The 17,912-nt window shown below is 36.1% G+C and overlaps 1 protein-coding gene across 5 annotated transcripts in view; it reads right to left on the bottom strand.

Moving 5' to 3' along the window:
• Positions 1 to 17,912, bottom strand: part of LOC111154393 (discs large MAGUK scaffold protein 2) — a 1,367,735-nt gene that overhangs the window by 627,054 nt on the left and 722,769 nt on the right. For all 5 annotated transcript variants that reach the window (XM_022513932.1, XM_022513933.1, XM_022513930.1 and 2 more), the window contains one exon: positions 1,662 to 1,712. In XM_022513932.1, the coding sequence (XP_022369640.1) occupies positions 1,662 to 1,712 (51 nt within the window). The remainder of the gene's footprint in view (positions 1 to 1,661; positions 1,713 to 17,912) is intronic.

Raw genomic sequence — 17,912 nt, 5'->3', positions numbered from 1 at the left:
TCTTGACCTCTTTTTTGATTTTTAATAATTTTTAAACAAGGGCCTCACATTTTCATTTTACACTGTGCTCTGCAAATTATATAGCCAGTCCTAGAGAGAAGATTAGTGATTTAGTAGGAGAAATGTGTTCTCTTTTTTCATTTGGGCTAATTTCCCATAAGCCTTATTTTTCTCCATTTAGCATGCCATTAAAATTTAACCAAAGTTCATAATGGAAGTTTTAAAGAACACATCTGTCAAACACTTAACTTTTAATGTAAATTTCCTTTTAAAACCACTCATGCTCAATAAAAAAATTAGGCTGAGAATGAAAAATTCTCTGACTCAGGAAAGTGAATAATCAGTAAACTTAAAAGGAAATACACGTTTAAGTGCAGGTCTAGAGTCTGAATTCATACTTGAATGGAACTGCTTAGAAAAATTTATTATTTATTATTTCTCATAAATGAATTATATGTTTATTATGGAATATTTAGGAAAAAATGCAAACGAAAAGAAGAAACAAAAAATTATCCAAAATCCTTAACAAGAGTTAACATTTTAATGTGGATCCTTTCAGGTTTTCTGTGTATACTTATAAATGCAAATTATACATGTTGGTACTTATGGGATTATATTTACATACCATTATAAAATTTATTTTTTTTTAATTTGGTAAGATAACTTTGTTAGGCCTTCCATTCTTATGTTTAAATATTCTTAAAAATGCTATTATAATATAATTTAATATAATTTTCTATTATTTGGAATATAATAATGTATTAAACATTTGACTTTTTAAATCTTCACTATTATAAATACCAATATAAGCATTCTTTATATCTTTATATATTTTATAAGTATAATTTTTGAGTCAAAAAAGTGTGCCCATTTTAAAGCTTTTGATCCTTTTTTCCAAATTACTTCTACAATTTCTAGAGCCACTCCATGGCAGTGAATATTAGCCTTTCTTTTAAATTTTGCCAATTGGACAGATAAAAACCGTTTAACATCACTGTTTTCTTTGTTTATTAATAAGGTTGAACAAGTTTTCATGTGTTATTAGCCTTTACTTTTTTGATGAATGTCCTGTTAATGTCTTTTGGTCATATTTTTTCTAGGTGGTTTTTGGTCTTTCTCTTACCATTTTGCAAAATACTTTTATAGATTAGGGTTGTTACACAGAAATTTCCTAATTTGTCAAAGCCTTGCAAAGGCCTTAATAACATACTTGCAGAGATCTACAGGATTGCTATGTTTTGCTCCATGAGGGTTTCTTTAAAATGCATTACTTTTTTTAACTAAAAAATGCATGATAATGGTAGTTGGGAGATAGCATTAACATTATATAAATGAAAATGTTTTGTACTGTATCTAAAAATGCATAACAAAATGTTAATAATGAAAACAACAGGAAAAAGTGCTATACTAGCTCACTGAATATTTCTGACTTTCTCATTCATTTCTCCAAATCTTGGCAATGCAATTTACATATGGAATATTCTGGGGATTTGATCTGTTTGTCTCTCTGCCCTCCACTGCAAGCATTTCATTAATATTTTTGAGTCTCGTCGGAAACTTCCAAGGTATAACACACAATTGTGTGATTTCACAAAATAATCATTAGGATGCAGAATGTCAAATGCAAGATTGAGGTTTTTGGATTGTTGGATTTTTCTTACCCTTTCCAATGTAATTTCTTCAAACTCATATTCAATTTCTGTTCCATTGACCTGTAAGTAGGAAAAAAAGAAAGAATGATTAAATATATATTAAGGAGGAGATGGCTGCTTTTTAAACAACATTTGGGGTTAAGTTTCATTCTGGCTATGAGTAAACCACACTTTCTTAATGTTTGTGATTGTATGTTTCAACCAAATAAAATATCATCTAAATATATGAGTGAAACTGCAAAATAAAGTTTATTGGATTCCTTAGAATTTGTGATAATTGGGACAGAGGGAACAATACAAAATATGCATTGCGAGGTTACAAAGAAGAAACCACATAGGGGCAATTGTTACATTTACAAGGGAAATAATTTCCTAATATCTTTTAAAATTTCCATGAATGAGCATGAAACTATGACCTTAAAAAGTTAGTGGAAAAGGCAGCACACACTTATGTCGTATTTTGCCAAAAAATAGCATTCCGAATAATCATGTCGGATAAGAAATGCCTTTTCTTTATTGCTCAAGCTCAGGTAATTCATCCCCATTATCCTCGTTATATTTATTAGGAAGTCCTGGACCATGTAACATAACCACGCTCATGTACTTCAGTAGCAGCAGGAAGAGAATAAAGTAGGACATGTTTGAAATTCCTAGTGAGAAAGCTTTAACCATCTAAACAACTCTTGCATTGATATGAATTTACAGAGAGAAATACTTAAATATAGCCAGGCAATAAATCACATATGTCTTTGATGTCAACAGAATGCACACAGAATAGATGAAGAGCGGCTTTAAAATAATCTAACAAATATTCAATCCCCATTCTCATCACAGAGTCCCTTCCAGCCAGGCAAAAACCTCTGAGCGAGAAAATTCCTGAGCTGGCCGTGTCTTTTTTCTTACACGTGTCTCGGCAACATCATTAGCATTTAGGGATCCTCTAGAAAGACGAATTTCTAACCACCGTCACGTTTGTAGGTTCTTAACCAGTTGACTTTTCCTTCCTTAGAAGAATTTAAACATAGTTCCTGCAGACTGAGAGCTCTATAAAGGCAAGGACCAGATACCCTATTGCTAAATAAGTCTGGCAAGAAATAATTGGTGAAGCAAAGAAAAGAGGACGGAAAGAATGACCGGCTGAACTCAGTATTCATTTATTTATGGGATTTGTAAACATAGGTACTTGTGAATTCTCTTCCATAAGGTACTTGGATGCAGTAACATCAGTGGAAGGTTGTAATTGTAACTATAATCAACAGCTATAAAGAATGACGATAGACTTCACTTACGTGTGTCCACCAGCCACTTAGAGCATGTTTTTGATTTTCTAATTACGTGAGCTAATTGGTAAATCACATTTTACTGTGTTACTACATTATCAAACAGCCTTAAACCAAATGTGATTTTCTGGGCTTCAGCAAGTTAATGACTCATAGACGAGGACTTGATAATGTTAGGAAGCTTTTGGTGGCTTTATGGAGGTTTTTGTTCCTCATGTGTAAAAACAAAACAAAACTCAAAGTCCCTGTATGGGTGCGTCTCCATATTAATTCCTTTTTTGTTTGATGGAAGACAGAAAAGGAAGGCTGAATTCATGTGATATGTTTTAATTCTCCCAGTATGGCTCTGTGAAGCTTTTCTTTGCTTCAGTGACTTCTCTGGAGTGAAGCCCTTCATATTATCAAAGTGCTGAACAGTGGGGAGAAAAAAACAAAAAAACAAAAACAACTTCAAAGAAACAAAAACAAACCTGTGATAATGAATTCTAAGGGCTCAGGCTGAAAAAATGCTGTTAGAAAGTGCTTAAAAGGGGTGCCTGGGTGGCTCAGTGGGTTAAGCATCTGCCTTCAGCTCAGGTCATGATCTCAGGGTCCTGGGATAGAGCCCCATGTCAGGCTTCCTGATCAGTGGGGAGCCTGCTTCTCCCTCTGCCTCTGCCTGCCGTTCTGCCTACTTGTGCTCTGTTTTTCTATCAAATAAATAAATAAAATCTTAAAAAAATAAGTTCTTAAAAGACAAAAGTCCTTTGTGGCATGCAGCATGGAGTCCTTAGTGGCATGCAGCATGGAGTCCTTAGTGGAGTCTCTCTGAATGTTTGCTTAACAAATCTATGATCATATATGCTGACTTCAGTTCCTACACACACTATGGATACATACCCCGAGTGCTACTCAAAAGATCCCTGGTCAGACAAACTGTGGGAAGTTTACAGCCTCCATGGGTCTTTAGTTTTCAACCTCAACAAGTCATGGCAGTTGCCTAATTCCCTAGTATCCAGGATGTCTTCATAAGAAGAGATGATGCCATCCGGATTGGGATGGCTCCTTGTTTTAAAAAAAAATAACATAAAAAAAAAGAAACAATAGACTTCTCAATTGAGTATAATAAAATATTCAGCAGCTCACTAACCCAGCTCTTCTGTTTAATCTGTGAATAAACAATAAAAATAATTATTGCTACCTTAAAAAAATACCATATGATTTCACTTAGATGTGAAAACTAAAAACCAAAATGAATGAATGAACAAACAAAAAGAAGCTTCAGAGCTATAAATACAGAGAACAGACTCCTGGCTGCCAGAAAGAAATCGGGGAGGGAGGACGGGCAAAGTGGGTGAAGGGAGTGGGAGTTACAAGCTTCCAGTTACAGAATGACTAAGTCACAGGGATAAAAAGTACAGCAGTGGGAATAGAGTCAAAGGTATTATTATTAATAATAGCTTTGTAGGGTGACAGATGGTAGTTAGGCTTGTGGTGAGCATAGCATAACATAGAGAATCGTTGAATTATTATGTCGTGCATCTGAAACTAATGTAAAATTGTATTTTGACTATACTCAAAAAAAGAATCTTATGACTGCAACAGGATTTAGTGAAATTATAGAGGAATGAAAGGTTTTTAGCATAGTTGAGGCAAGATTTCCACCGTGAATTGAGAACATTTAAAACATGGTATCACAAGAGCCAATGTGGGAGTTCAGGAAAGCCATTTAAGAGGTCCTGTTGTCTATTCCATCATCACTAGGGCAGTGTGATCTCTGTTCGCCTTCAAGACACCTGAGACAAGAAATCTCGCAGCCTCTCTGGGCAAAAACCTTGGGGGAAGGGATAGAAAGCATGGAACACTGGGTGTTGTCTGCCTGGAACACTACATCAAAAACTAATGATGTCTTGTATGGTGACTAACATAACACAATTAAAAAAAAAATTTAAAAAGCATGGCTAAGTATACTTCCATTTTTTTTTTTAAAGATTTTATTTGTTTGTTTATTTGAGAGAGAGCTAGAGTGAGAGAGCACAAAGCAGAGGGAGAGACAAAAGAAGAGGGAGAAGCAGGCTTCCTGCTGAGCAAGGAGCAAAAGGTACGGCTCGATCCCAGGACCCTGAGATGATGACCTGGAGTGAAGCCAGGCACTTAACTGACTGAGCCACCGAGGTGTCCCAGTGTACCTCCATTTAATCAGAAGTACGTAAGAGTGGGTTGTGACGTTCATGAAAATTTAGTGACTTTTCAAATGAATATACCAATACAATATTCTCTGAATAATTTTTTCTGTATAGAGGAGTGGTTGCTTGGTAAAGAGACAAGAAGTATAGACAGTAATTGTCCCCTAGCCATAATTTCCTGAATGCCCGGAAAAAAAAACAAAAACCATGCTGTGAATGAGCTCCCATCATCTTCTGGGGGCTTCCAGACCATCTGTTGCCTGAACTTGCCTTGGTGGTCTCCCTGATTTCCAATCAGTTTACCAATGCATGTCTTTAAATTCACAAGACTCTCTTCCTGAAAAGAATTCTGCCACATGTGTTTGTTGTTGTTGCTCTTGACCGGTGACATTTCTGGTGACACTTAAGTCCCCAGGCAATGTTTTATGCACCTGACAGTCTGGGGCCTGGACAGCTATGTGGACTAGGTTCAAATTTTCCCATCTCCTGCACTGATCATTACTGAAGGCTAGAAAAATGAGAGGGGACATTTTTGCAGAGATAGAGGGAATTTCCCGGTTTTGAAAAATCTGATTTTCTTCAAAGACTTGATTTTCCTGAACCTAATGGTTCTGTGGTGACAGCTGGGCAGTTTCTATGGAGGCTAGAAAATCATAATGATGCCACACGTTGTCCTGCACTGTTCTGGGCATGTAGCCTTTTTGGCATCCTACAGAAGTTAAGAGAGTGACCCATTCAAATTCAAACTTGGTATTTAAAGTTATAATTTCATGAACTTTGAATGCTATCACACTGTTTTTTTTTTTCCTTCTTCTCCAGTGCTACTTTAACTACCTGCCCAGGTGATCATATAATTTAATTGAGATGTATTTTTATCTTCTGAAACAAGGTCTTTCATGAATAACGTACATGAGCTATTCCACGTTTTAATTTACTTTATTTAATTTAAGTAAATTAATTTAATTTCATGTTTTAATGCATTTAATTGGAATCTATAGAAATGACTTTTACACAATTTTTTTTTTTTTGTTCTTTGCTACACATGTAATTTCACTAAAGCTAACAGCTTTAGCTTCTAAAATCTGGGATAAATAAATGTTTATACAACTCTATATTCCATATTATAACGAGTGCCAATACAGTAATATCAAAGGACCGGCTTCTTTTTTTTTTTAAAGATTTTATTTATTTATTTGACAGAGATCACAAGTAGGCAGAGAGGCAGGCGGAGAGAGAGAGAGGAGGAAGCAGGGAGAGCCCGATGCGCGGCTCGATCCCAGGACCCTGGGATCATGACCTGAGCCGAAGGCAGAGGCTTTAACCCACTGAGCCACCCAGGGGCCCCAAAGGATTGGCTTCTTAAAACTAAACCTAATTCCATTCAATGAACAATTATTGAGCATGCATGATTTGCCAAGTGGTGTGACAGGTACTGAAAAAATAGAGATTTAAGATATAATTCCTATTGTCACTAAATGCACAATTCTTAAGGAGGCACCAAACATACTAAGGCCTCAGAGAAGTGTGGTATCCAATGTATAAAATGGAGAGATGGACTAGAACCACAACTCCACTGTTGCCACATGGAAGGACTGTTTGTTGCATATATGTATATGTATGGATATATATGATACATATCCTATATATATATATGATTCCCTAGTAGGATATAATATGATATACTAATTCTGCCCTTTATTAAAAATAAACATGGTGCAGTAAGCAAGACTTATCTCTGAATATTATGGTTTTTCATATAAAGTTGCTGTTGGACTTTGGGAGGGGATGTGATGACCACAGAGGCTGGAGCATCTGGTTTTTGTGGCTTCTTGCAACTCCCAGAGCAAGACAAAGCCCACATCACTCTGCTTCATCTGTAGCTGCAGCAGATAACACGGTGCCTACCACACAGAGGCTCAGTGACCATGTGAATCAGTGAATGCGATTTTTTGGGGTGGGTAAAATTTGATGCTCTCAGAGAAAACTGTGGGCTCAAAGGGAGATCCAATTCCTACAGGACCCAGGCCCTTGGAGATTTACAGCTTAGATATCCTCATGTTTGATATCAGTCCTTCTCAGGAATTCCCTTCCACAGAGTCGCAATCATGATCAGATTCCCCAGATAGTCTACAACACACACACACACACACACACACACACACACACACACACACACACTCTTTGTTGGTATTCATCTTAGTACGTTGCCAATGGTCATCCCCCTTTCCTACTGGAGCTCTATTACAGCTAACACATCACGATGCTTTGTGGCTCTTTACACTTGAATCTCCTATATACATTCTATTATCTTTAGTAGGTAAGATGGTTTCCAGAGTTAAAAAAAAAAAAAAGACACAGATCTGAATCCTAGTTCTAGTATTTATGAGATATGCATATGTAGTCAATTTCCTCAATCTCCCAAAACCTTAAGTTTCTCACGTGCAAAATGGTACTAACAAGTACCTAATATAGACATTGTGAATATTAGATAATTGGTGTAAAATATTTGGTACACACCTTAAGTGATAAAGAAATTATATTTAGCTATAATATTACACAATCCTCTTCATGAAGTTTTTGGGAGCAATAAATGAGATTATACATTATCAACTACCTGAAACATAATAACTCTTCAACAGTGAGAGGTATTTTAATTAGTTGTGGATTAATAATCTGCAAGGTTCACAAAACTTCTATGATCAATTATTGAATATTTGTTAAGTTCCCGAGTAATATAAAATATAATTTAATAAGCAAATAAACTTGCTTTCTTCTACAAAATCTACTAATTTTTTTTTTTAACCTAAACATCTCTTTCCTGAACCCATCTAAGATGTACTCCCTTGTGGAGAGGAATCATCTTAACTTTCCCTCCCAAATCAGTTCAGTGTGGCCTTCACTCAGAATATTACCTCCACTGAACTTTCTTGCAATCTTTCGTTGCTCCCTCTTATATTTTCTTTTTAACGTTGTCTTGCCCAGTCTTGACCATTATGTTATTCTATTGGCACGCACTTCCCTAAGGCTGAACTCTTCTTGAGACTTTTAGAAGAAATAAAAAAGTAGCTTTGCCTTTTTGAAAAAGGGGGGAAAAAAAAAAGATAAGGCAGTTTTGCTCTACCTCAATCTAAAAGAAAGAACTGAAGGCTGATGTACATTATCTCCATCTTTTTATCACACTTAACTTGAAGTGTCTCTGCTGAAGGGATGAAAAACAATCAAGTACTGAGAAAGTGAGAGTCATTCGACCAACATGGAAACTCTAATCAGAAGGAGAGTCTCATTAGACAAAGCTCAAGGTATGTAGCACAAAACTAAGCAGTCCATCACTTCCTTTAACTTATGTTCCTTCTCCTAGACTGTCTCTACTGCATAAAATTGTGCCCTCTATTCATACTAAGAGGAATTATCACATAGAAATAAAAAGCTTAGGTTCTGGGATCCAAAAGACTCGAATTCCAATACCAGTTTTGTCACTTACAAGCTGTTAGAATTCATATTTTTATGTGTTATACACATTTGTGTATAGATATTGTTTAAACAGCAAGGAAAAAAAATTCAGTTTAAGCTTTGTAGAGGATCTGTTTTAATCTAAGGTATGGATGGATTTGGTTATTTTAGAAATACTATTCAGTTATAATGAGACTCATTTAAGAATATGCAGTTTGAAAAGAAGCTAATCATAGTAATTACTTCTTACTTTTAATAAACACAAACTATACAAATAATTATTGACATTCTTAGTCAGGATTCTAGTTTTGGTAAGACCACTATTCCTATTATTGACCTACTTGTGATCTACCAGTAAACCCTGATTTCACGTTAAAACTTCTAATCTCAATTAAATTTCTGAGCTCAGTGAACTGCTAAATCATAGCATCCACCAAATAGAAAAAATTAATCAGTATCCTACAACCTTTTCCATTTTTAAACAATTTTCCTTTGTTCCTGTTACTCCCTCTGCCTTTGTTAAGACTTTATAACACAGAACTTTGGGTCTAAAAATGGTTCCAAGACTCAATAATTACTATGTGTGTTTTCATTTAATTAGAAATCATGGATTTTTTTAGAAATCATTGTTATTAAACAGATTTTCACCTGTAATAATGTGATAAATTTTCTTTTTTTGTCAAGAAAAATAGCTTAGGGTTCTTACATGTGTGAGAAGAAACTCTAGATAGATAGATAGATAATAGATAGATAGATATAATGTGGTCTTGATTAAAGGCTTCTGTAAAGAAGGAAAAATACAGTACTTAGTAAGTTCAGAACTGGATTTGCTTCTGATCTGGACATGGCCGATTTCTCCCCAGCTTTGCTCCCTTGCTTTGCAACATTTGCTGGATGGAGTAGTAATAGGTGATTTTAATGCTTTCATTTGGCTCCAGTCTGACGTATGCTGTTCTGTTTTGGGGCTTTAAATATTCATAAGTTAAAACATGCTCTCTGAGAGCAGTAAATGGTGTTAAGAACATACCGATGAATGGTTGTGAAGACATCATGACCCACCATCAAGCCCCCTCCCTCACTTGACTATCCCCATAAATAAAACACTTTGTCAACTGTAAGCAGTGTCCAAGAGAATCAAGAGCTCAAACATATGCCAAAAGATTTAGAGTTACAACAAAAAAGTGAGTGCTGGACCATAAGAGACTTTACAAATACAATGATGTGAGCTGATAGTAAGAATATTTCCTCTTTCTCTTGGGTATAATACAACTATAATGTGAGGCAGAATATCAATTCACACAGTTCCTCCTCAACTTCTCTCTTCAATCTCGTTTGCAATCTTGTTTCTACCACCATACAAAAGCAGAGGATCCGTGAAGACCTTCCCACATTTGGATAAAATGATCTTTTCCCAGCCTTCAGCCTCTCTGGTTTTCCTGCAGTGTTTGGCACTCTGGAGGGATCACCAGTTGAAACTCCCCTTTCCTTCTGTCACACGGTTGATATCCTTACTGGTTTCCTCCCTACTGCTCTGTCCACTGCATTTATCTGTTTCCTTTTTTCCTGCCGTGTATGAGCATTTGCCAAGGTCTGTCTCTTTTTGTTATACAATCCCCCTTAACTTTTATTTTCTAAGTAAATGCCCTGATGTCACCCCGTCTTAATAAGTCTGGGACAGAACTAATCATGCTCAATTATAATCATCATTTCCTCCAGACTATTCTCTATATTGGTTAAGGGAATCCTTTTTCTTTCTTACTTTTTTTCTTAAGATTTTATTTTTTCAAGTAACCTCTACACTCAATGTGGGACTTGAACTTACAACCCCTGAGATCGAGACTTGCATGATCTACCTATTGAACCAGCCAGGAGCCCCGGGAGCCCCAGGAATCCTCTTTTTCATATGTGTCCTTTATCTTTGTGATCAATACCTAACATTCTATTTCAAGTTCTAAACTATTACTTTCTTAATACCATCATTATAACTTCCTAAAAACATTTCTGTCCAGATCATTTTTTTCAATATCAATCTATTTTTCATATCCTTTGAGAGCTACCTTTTTTTTTTTTTTAAGATTTTTATTTATTTATTTGACTGAGAGAGAGAGAGAGAACAAGCAGGGCGAGTGGCAAGCAGATGGAGAAGGAGAAGCAGTAGGAGCCCGATGGAGGGCTCAATTCCAGGACCCGAAGGCAGATGCTTAACTGGCTGAGCCACCCAGGCACCCCCGGAGCTACCTTTCGAAAAAGCAGTGTGTCATGTAATAATGCTGTACAAGTAGCTTTAAGTAATTTTTCTTTATCACTAAAGAACATTTCAGAACATCCACCAGTTTTTCCCAATCTATCTTTGTAGCTACAGATCCTGCTTCTTATCTTCAAAAACATTTTTGAGCCTAGTAATTGTGCTGAAGTTGTATAAAGCAACTCTTCTCTTTGGTATCTTTATTAATGTCACACGGTACACACTAAATGTCTTTATTTTAATATATGCTTATTAAAATCTCAATTAATTTAGAAAAAAATATTCTTAAATGACTAGGATTTCCCAGGTACTATATTAGTGTGTTAGGTCCTAATGGAAAGCTTCTATTACTGTCAACATACGGCTTTCTCTTTCATAAAGTTGAAAAGATTTTTCTTAACAAACTCCTAGAAATCTCCTAGAAATTACCATCCTATTCTCTAAATTGCTCCCACAAAAATGCTAAAAAAAATAATTACCACCACCACCACCACATTCCATTAAGTATCTACTACATGCCAGGCACTATCATAAATTGCTTTAATAATTAAAATAGCACCGAGAGTGAGACATTTTAATGTTAATTTTACTATTAAGTCAGGTTTCTTAAGGTAAGTGATTTTGCCAAGTTTATACAGTTTTAAGTAACATGAAATGAGTACTGTTTCATCCTTCTCATCACTTAGTGATGGGAAATATGTTCTCAATACAAATTTGCTGAAAGAAATTAAAGAATGAGTGCCTATATGGAGGGAGGCAAGGATGGAAGTATCTAATGCTTGAATCAAGGGATGTCTAATATTAAACGCTAGTCTTTCTCCCTGACCACACAGAGCACAGTCCCTCTTGTACTATACTGTGCTCTTCCTTAAGATCCAACACCTTACACTGTATTTTACCTTTCCTGATACACAGTCCTCTTGCTCAGATGAGGCACTATCTTGTGGCACCTATCATAATGACTTGTCTATAGAATCATTTCATAAATAGTTACCGGAGAAATAAATTAATGGAACCTTACATTAAGGGATTCTGATTTGCCATAAATCTTTCAAGTCCCTCTGTCTTTAAAAGTCCTCCTCACCACAGTCAGTTTCCAGATGAGTGAACTGCCTTAATTTCCCTCTCATTATTTTATTTCAGATATTGCCAACAATAAACTGTCTCCCTTTTCTTCTGAATTTATGTCACCCTTTTGGCATCCTTCAAGATCACTCCATCCATCAACAAATATATATTGAGTGACTATCCCCATGTTCTTTGCTAGCTCATATGATCTCTTTTTATCTGATTTTAAAAGCACATCACCATCTTCACAACCTTGGAAAAAAGCTACAGAGCTATACCGCCCTGCTAATTCTTCTGCTATTTCATCTAGATCACATGAAAAAGTTCTTTAGTTGTATGATTCCGGAAAAATGCTTTGATCTGCTTATTATGAAAAAAAAAAAAGTCAGATCTATCTTTCTGGAACAGACACTAAGGGAAAGCATTCTGCTACTTACTTTATTTCACCTTTTTTGAAGTACTTTAGGATCATAACAAGTAGCAAATTATTAATTCTGTTTCTACCTACCCCCCCCCACACACATACGCCCTCACCAGTTGATAAAATATGGAAATTGTAAGGTTTCAAGTTGTTTATACACACCTTTTCCCAGATTACACTAACAAGATTAATCATTTACATACTACTTTTAGATACATTACTGTATTGCAACTCATAACAATCCCATGTGGGTAGATAATATTATTACTGAATTTTACATATGAGTAAAGAGCTTAGAGATGGTAAAGTATTTGCTCAAAATTGCTCAGCTAATAATGTTTATAAAAATCAAGATATATATATATATATATATATATATATATATATATATATATATACACTGTGCTCAGTATTCCTACAGAAGACTTGAGTTACCCCTATTTTCCACTGTTAGATTCAATTCTACAGTGGAAAAGGGTACAAACAATATATTTTTCAAAGAAAAAATTAGAAGTTCAAGTTTCTGTATCTATATCAGTGCTTCTTATGATAGCTCCTAAATTTTAAAAAGGGTCACGCATACTAAGTTGTGGCTGTGACAATCCTTAGTCACACCAGGGAGCTCTCGGTTGGATGCACTAAATCTATCTCTGGACACTGTGCCAACTAGAAAATGAATAGTATAAACTCTAAACAGGTTATGATTAACCATGGGTCAGTCTTTTTTTTTTTTTTAATACCCTCTTGGAAGAGGAAGACAGATTCAAAAGGGTGCTGGCATGAATTCTCAATTACCATAAATGAAATAAATTTCATGAACACCTTAGCAATAGTAAAGAAATATTAATCAGACAGTAAATCTCAGCTGGAAAACATGAAGAATCAAACATGGTAGGGCAGGGAGAAGATATGCAAGGAAATTAAAATCAGACTTTCACCAACCTATCACTTTCCTTAATGACTCTGCCTGGAATGTCCTTGCTTGCCATGTTTTCTCTCTGTAATTCCTATTTATCCTTCCAAAAAAAACCCTTCTAAAAAACCATCTAATGCCACTGCAAGCCCTGCTTTTCTTTTCCTAGCTCTCCTACACATATCCATGCACACGTAGACAGTGCACACACACGTACATAGGCCAGGCTGTGCTAGTACTGTTTCTCTGTTTACAGAGTACCTATGTGGATCTTTCTCCCTGATTGTATAATGTGTTGGCTACCATCTCACACTTTAGATTCAATTAGACACAGATGCCAATCCTAAATTGGCTACTTAATAACTTTGTGGCTTTAGAGAAGATGTATAGCTTCAGTTCCTCTTCAGAAATATAAGGTAGAATATTCTCCCCTTACCCATGGTTTCATCTGCCATGGTTTCAGTTACTCAGAGTCACCCACCATCTGGAAGCAGATGATCTTCCTCCTGACATAGAGTCAGGTCAGTAATAGCCTAACCCTACATCACAATGCTTATATCATTCACCTTGCCTCACTCCTCACAAGAGAATTTTATCATTTCACATCATTGCAAGAAGAAAGGTGAGTACAGTAAGACATTTTGAGAAAGAAAGGGGGACAAATTCACATAAATTTTATTGTAGTGTATTATTATAATTGTTCTATTTTATTAATTGTTAATCTATTACTGTGCTTAATGTATAAATCAAACTTTATTATAGGTATATATATATTTGAAAAGAATATATAGCATTTGGTACTATCTGTGGTTTCAGGCATCAACTGGGCATCTCGGAACATATTTGTACAATTAATGGGGAACTACTGTACTATTTTTATTTACTCCAATAAGGCTGTTAGAAGTTTTTTTTTTTTTTTTTCTTAGAGTTTTTTTTTTTTAATTTTATTTTTTATAAACATATAATATATTTTTGTCCCCAGGGGTACAGGTCTGTGAATCGCCAGGTTTACTCATTTCACAGCACTTACCATAGCACATACCCAACCCCAATGTCCATAACCCCACCCCCCCAAACCCCCTCCCCCCATCAACCCTCAGTTTGTTTTGTGAGATTAAGAGTCACTTATGGTTTGTCTCCCTCCCAATGCCATCTTGTTTCATTTACTCTTCTCCTACCCCCTTAAACCCCCATGTTGCATCTCCTCTCCCTCATATCAGGGAGATCATTGGATAGTTATCTTTCTCCAATTGACTTATTTCGCTAAGCATGATACCCTTTAATTCCATCCACGTCGTTGCAAATGGCAAGATTTCATTTATTTTGATGGCTGCATAGTATTCCATTGTGTATATATACCACATCTTCTTTATCCATTCATCTGTTGATGGACATCTAGGTTCTTTCCATAGTTAGGCTATTGTAGACATTGCTGCTATAAACATTCGGGTGCACGTGCCCCTTCGGATCACTATGTTTGTATCTTTAGGGTAAATACCCAGTAGTGCAATTGCTGGGTCATAGTGTAGTTCTATTTTCAACATTTTGAGGAATCTCCATGCTGTTTTCCAGAGTGGTTGCACCAGCTTGCATTCCCACCAACAGTGTAGGAGGGTTCCCCTTTCTCCGCATCCTCGCCAGCATCTGTCATTTCCTGACTTGTTAATTTTAGCCATTCTGACTGGTGTGAGGTGATATCTCATTGTGGTTTTGATTTGTATTTCCCTGATGCCGAGTGGTATGGAGCACTTTTTCATGTGTCTGTTGGCCATCTGGATGTCTTCTTTGCAGAAATGTCTGTTATGTCCTCTGCCCATTTCTTGATTGGATTATTTGTTCTTTGGGTGTTGAGTTTGCTAAGTTCTTTATAGATTTTGGACACTAGCCCTTTATCTGATATGTCATTTGCAAATATCTTCTCCCATTCTGTCAGTTGTCTTTTGGTTTTGTGAACTGTTTCCTTTGCTGTGCAAAAGCTTTTGATCTTGATAAAATCCCAATAGTTCATTTTTGCCCTTGCTTCCCTTGCCTTTGGCGATGTTCCTAGGAAGATGTTGCTGCGGCTGAGGTCGAAGAGGTTGTTGCCTGTGTTCTCCTCAAGGATTTTGATGGATTCCTTTCTCACATTGAGGTCCTTCATCCATTTTGAGTCTATTTTCATGTGTGGTGTAAGGAAATGATCCAATTTCATTTTTCTGCATGTGGTTGTCCAATTTTCCCAACACTATTTATTGAAGAGGCTGTCTTTTTTCCATTGGACATTCTTTCCTGCTTTGTCGAAGATTAGTTGACCATAGAGTTGAGGGTCTATTTCTGGGCTCTCTATTCTGTTCCATTGATCTATGTGTCTGTTTTTGTGCCAGTACCATGCTGTCTTGATGATGACAGCTTTGTAATAGAGCTAGAAGTCCGGAATTGTGATGCCACCAACTTTGGCTTTCTTTTTCAATATTGCTTTGGCTATTCGAGGTCTTTTCTGGTTCCATATAAATTTGAGGATTATTTGTTCCATTTCTTTGAAAAAAATGGATGGTACTTTGATAGGAATTGCATTAAATGTGTAGATTGCTTTAGGTAGCATAGACATTTTCACGATATTTATTCTTCCAATCCAGGAGCATGGAACATTTTTCCATTTCTTCGTGTCTTCCTCAATTTCTTTCATGAGTACTTTATAGTTTTCTGAGTATAGATTCTTAGCCTCTTTGGTTAGGTTTATTCCCAGGTATCTTATAGTTTTGGGTGCAATTGTAAATGGGATTGACTCCTTAATTTCTCTTTCTTCTGTCTTGTTGTTGGTGTAGAGAAATGCAACTGATTTCTGGGCATTGATTTTATATCCTGACACTTTACTGAATTCCTGTACAAGTTCTAGCAGTTTTGGAGTGGAGTCTTTTGGGTTTTCCACATATAGTATCATATCATCTGCAAAGAGTGATAGTTTGACTTCTTCTTTGCTGATTTGGATGCCTTTAATTTCCTTTTGTTGTCTGATTGCTGAGGCTAGGACTTCTAGCACTATGTTGAATAGCAGTGGTGATAATGGACATCCCTGCCATGTTCCTGACCTTAGCGGAAAAGCTTTCAGTTTTTCTCCATTGAGAATGATATTTGCGGTGGGTTTTTCATAGATGGCTTTGATAATATTGAGGTATGTGCCCTCTATCCCTACACTTTGAAGAGTTTTGATCAGGAAGGGATGCTGTACTTTGTCAAATGCTTTTTCAGCATCTATGGAGAGTATCATATGGTCCTTGTTCTTTCTTTTATTAATGTGTTGTATCACATTGATTGATTTGCGGATGTTGAACCAACCTTGCAGCCCTGGAATAAATCCCACTTGGTCGTGGTGAATAATCCTTTTAATGTACTGTTGAATCCTATTGGCTAGTATTTTGGTGAGAATTTCTGCATCTGTGTTCATCAAGGATATTGGTCTGTAGTTCTCTTTTTTGATGGGATCCTCGTCTGGTTTTGAGATCAAGGTGATGCTGGCCTCATCAAATGAGTTTGGAAGTTTTCCTTCCATTTCTATTTTTTGGAACAGTTTCAGGAGAATAGGAATTAGTTCTTCTTTAAATGTTTGGTAGAATTCCCCTGGGAAGCTGTCTGGACCTGGGCTTTTGTTTGTTTGAAGATTTTTGATGACTGTTTCAATCTCCTTACTGGTTATGGGTCTGTTCAGGCTTTCTATTTCTTCCTGGTTCAGTTGTGGTAGTTTATATGTCTCTAGGAATGCATCCATTTCTTCCAGATTGTCAAATTTGTTGGCATAGAGTTGCTCATAGTATGTTTTTATAATTGTCTGTATTTCTTTGGTGTTAGTTGTGATCTCTCCTCTTTCATTCATGATTTTATTTATTTGGGTCCTTTCTCTTTTCTTTTTGATAAGTCTGGCCAGGGGTTTATCAATCTTATTAATTCTTTCAAACAACCAGCTCCTAGTTTCGTTGATTTGTTCTATTGGTTTTTTTGTTTTCTATTTCTTTGATTTCTGTTCTGATCTTTATGATTTCTCTTCTCCTGCTGGGTTTAGGGTTTCTTTCTTGTTCTTTCTCCAGCTCCTTTAGGTGTAGAGTTAGGTTGTGTACCTGAGACCTTTCTTGTTTCTTGAGAAAGGCTTGTACTGCTATGTATTTTCCTCTCAGGACTGCCTTTGCTGTGTCCCACAGGTTTTGAACTGTTGTGTTTTCATTATCATTTGTTTCCATGAATTTTCTCAATTCTTCTTTAATTTCCTGGTTGACCCATTCATTCTTTAGAAGGATGCTGTTTAGTCTCCATGTATTTGGGTTCTTTCCAAATTTCCTCTTGTGATTGAGTTCTAGCTTCAGAGCATTGTGGTCTGAAAATATGCAGGGAATGATCCCAATCTTTTGATACTGGTTGAGACCTGATTTAGGACCAAGAATGTGATCTATTCTGGAGAATGTTCCATGTGCACTAGAGAAGAATGTATATTCTGTTGCTTTGGGATGAAATGTTCTGAATATATCTGTGATGTCCATCTGGTTCAGTGTGTCATTTAAGGCTTTTATTTCCTTGTTGATCTTTTGCTTGGATGATCTGTCCATTTCAGTGAGGGGAGTGTTAAAGTCCCTTACTATTATTGTATTATTGTTGATGTGTTTCTTTGATTTTGTTATTAACTGGTTTATATAGTTGGCTGCTCCCACGTTAGGGGCATAGATATTTAAAATTGTTAGATCTTTTTGTTG

The sequence above is a fragment of the Enhydra lutris genome, unplaced genomic scaffold (assembly GCF_002288905.1).
Source record: "Enhydra lutris kenyoni isolate GAN:26980312 unplaced genomic scaffold, ASM228890v2 scaffoldscaffold37, whole genome shotgun sequence".
NCBI classification, from domain to species: domain Eukaryota; kingdom Metazoa; phylum Chordata; class Mammalia; order Carnivora; family Mustelidae; genus Enhydra; species Enhydra lutris.
Note: the sequence above shows the minus strand (reverse complement) of the source record. Positions and strands in the feature narration are given on the sequence as shown.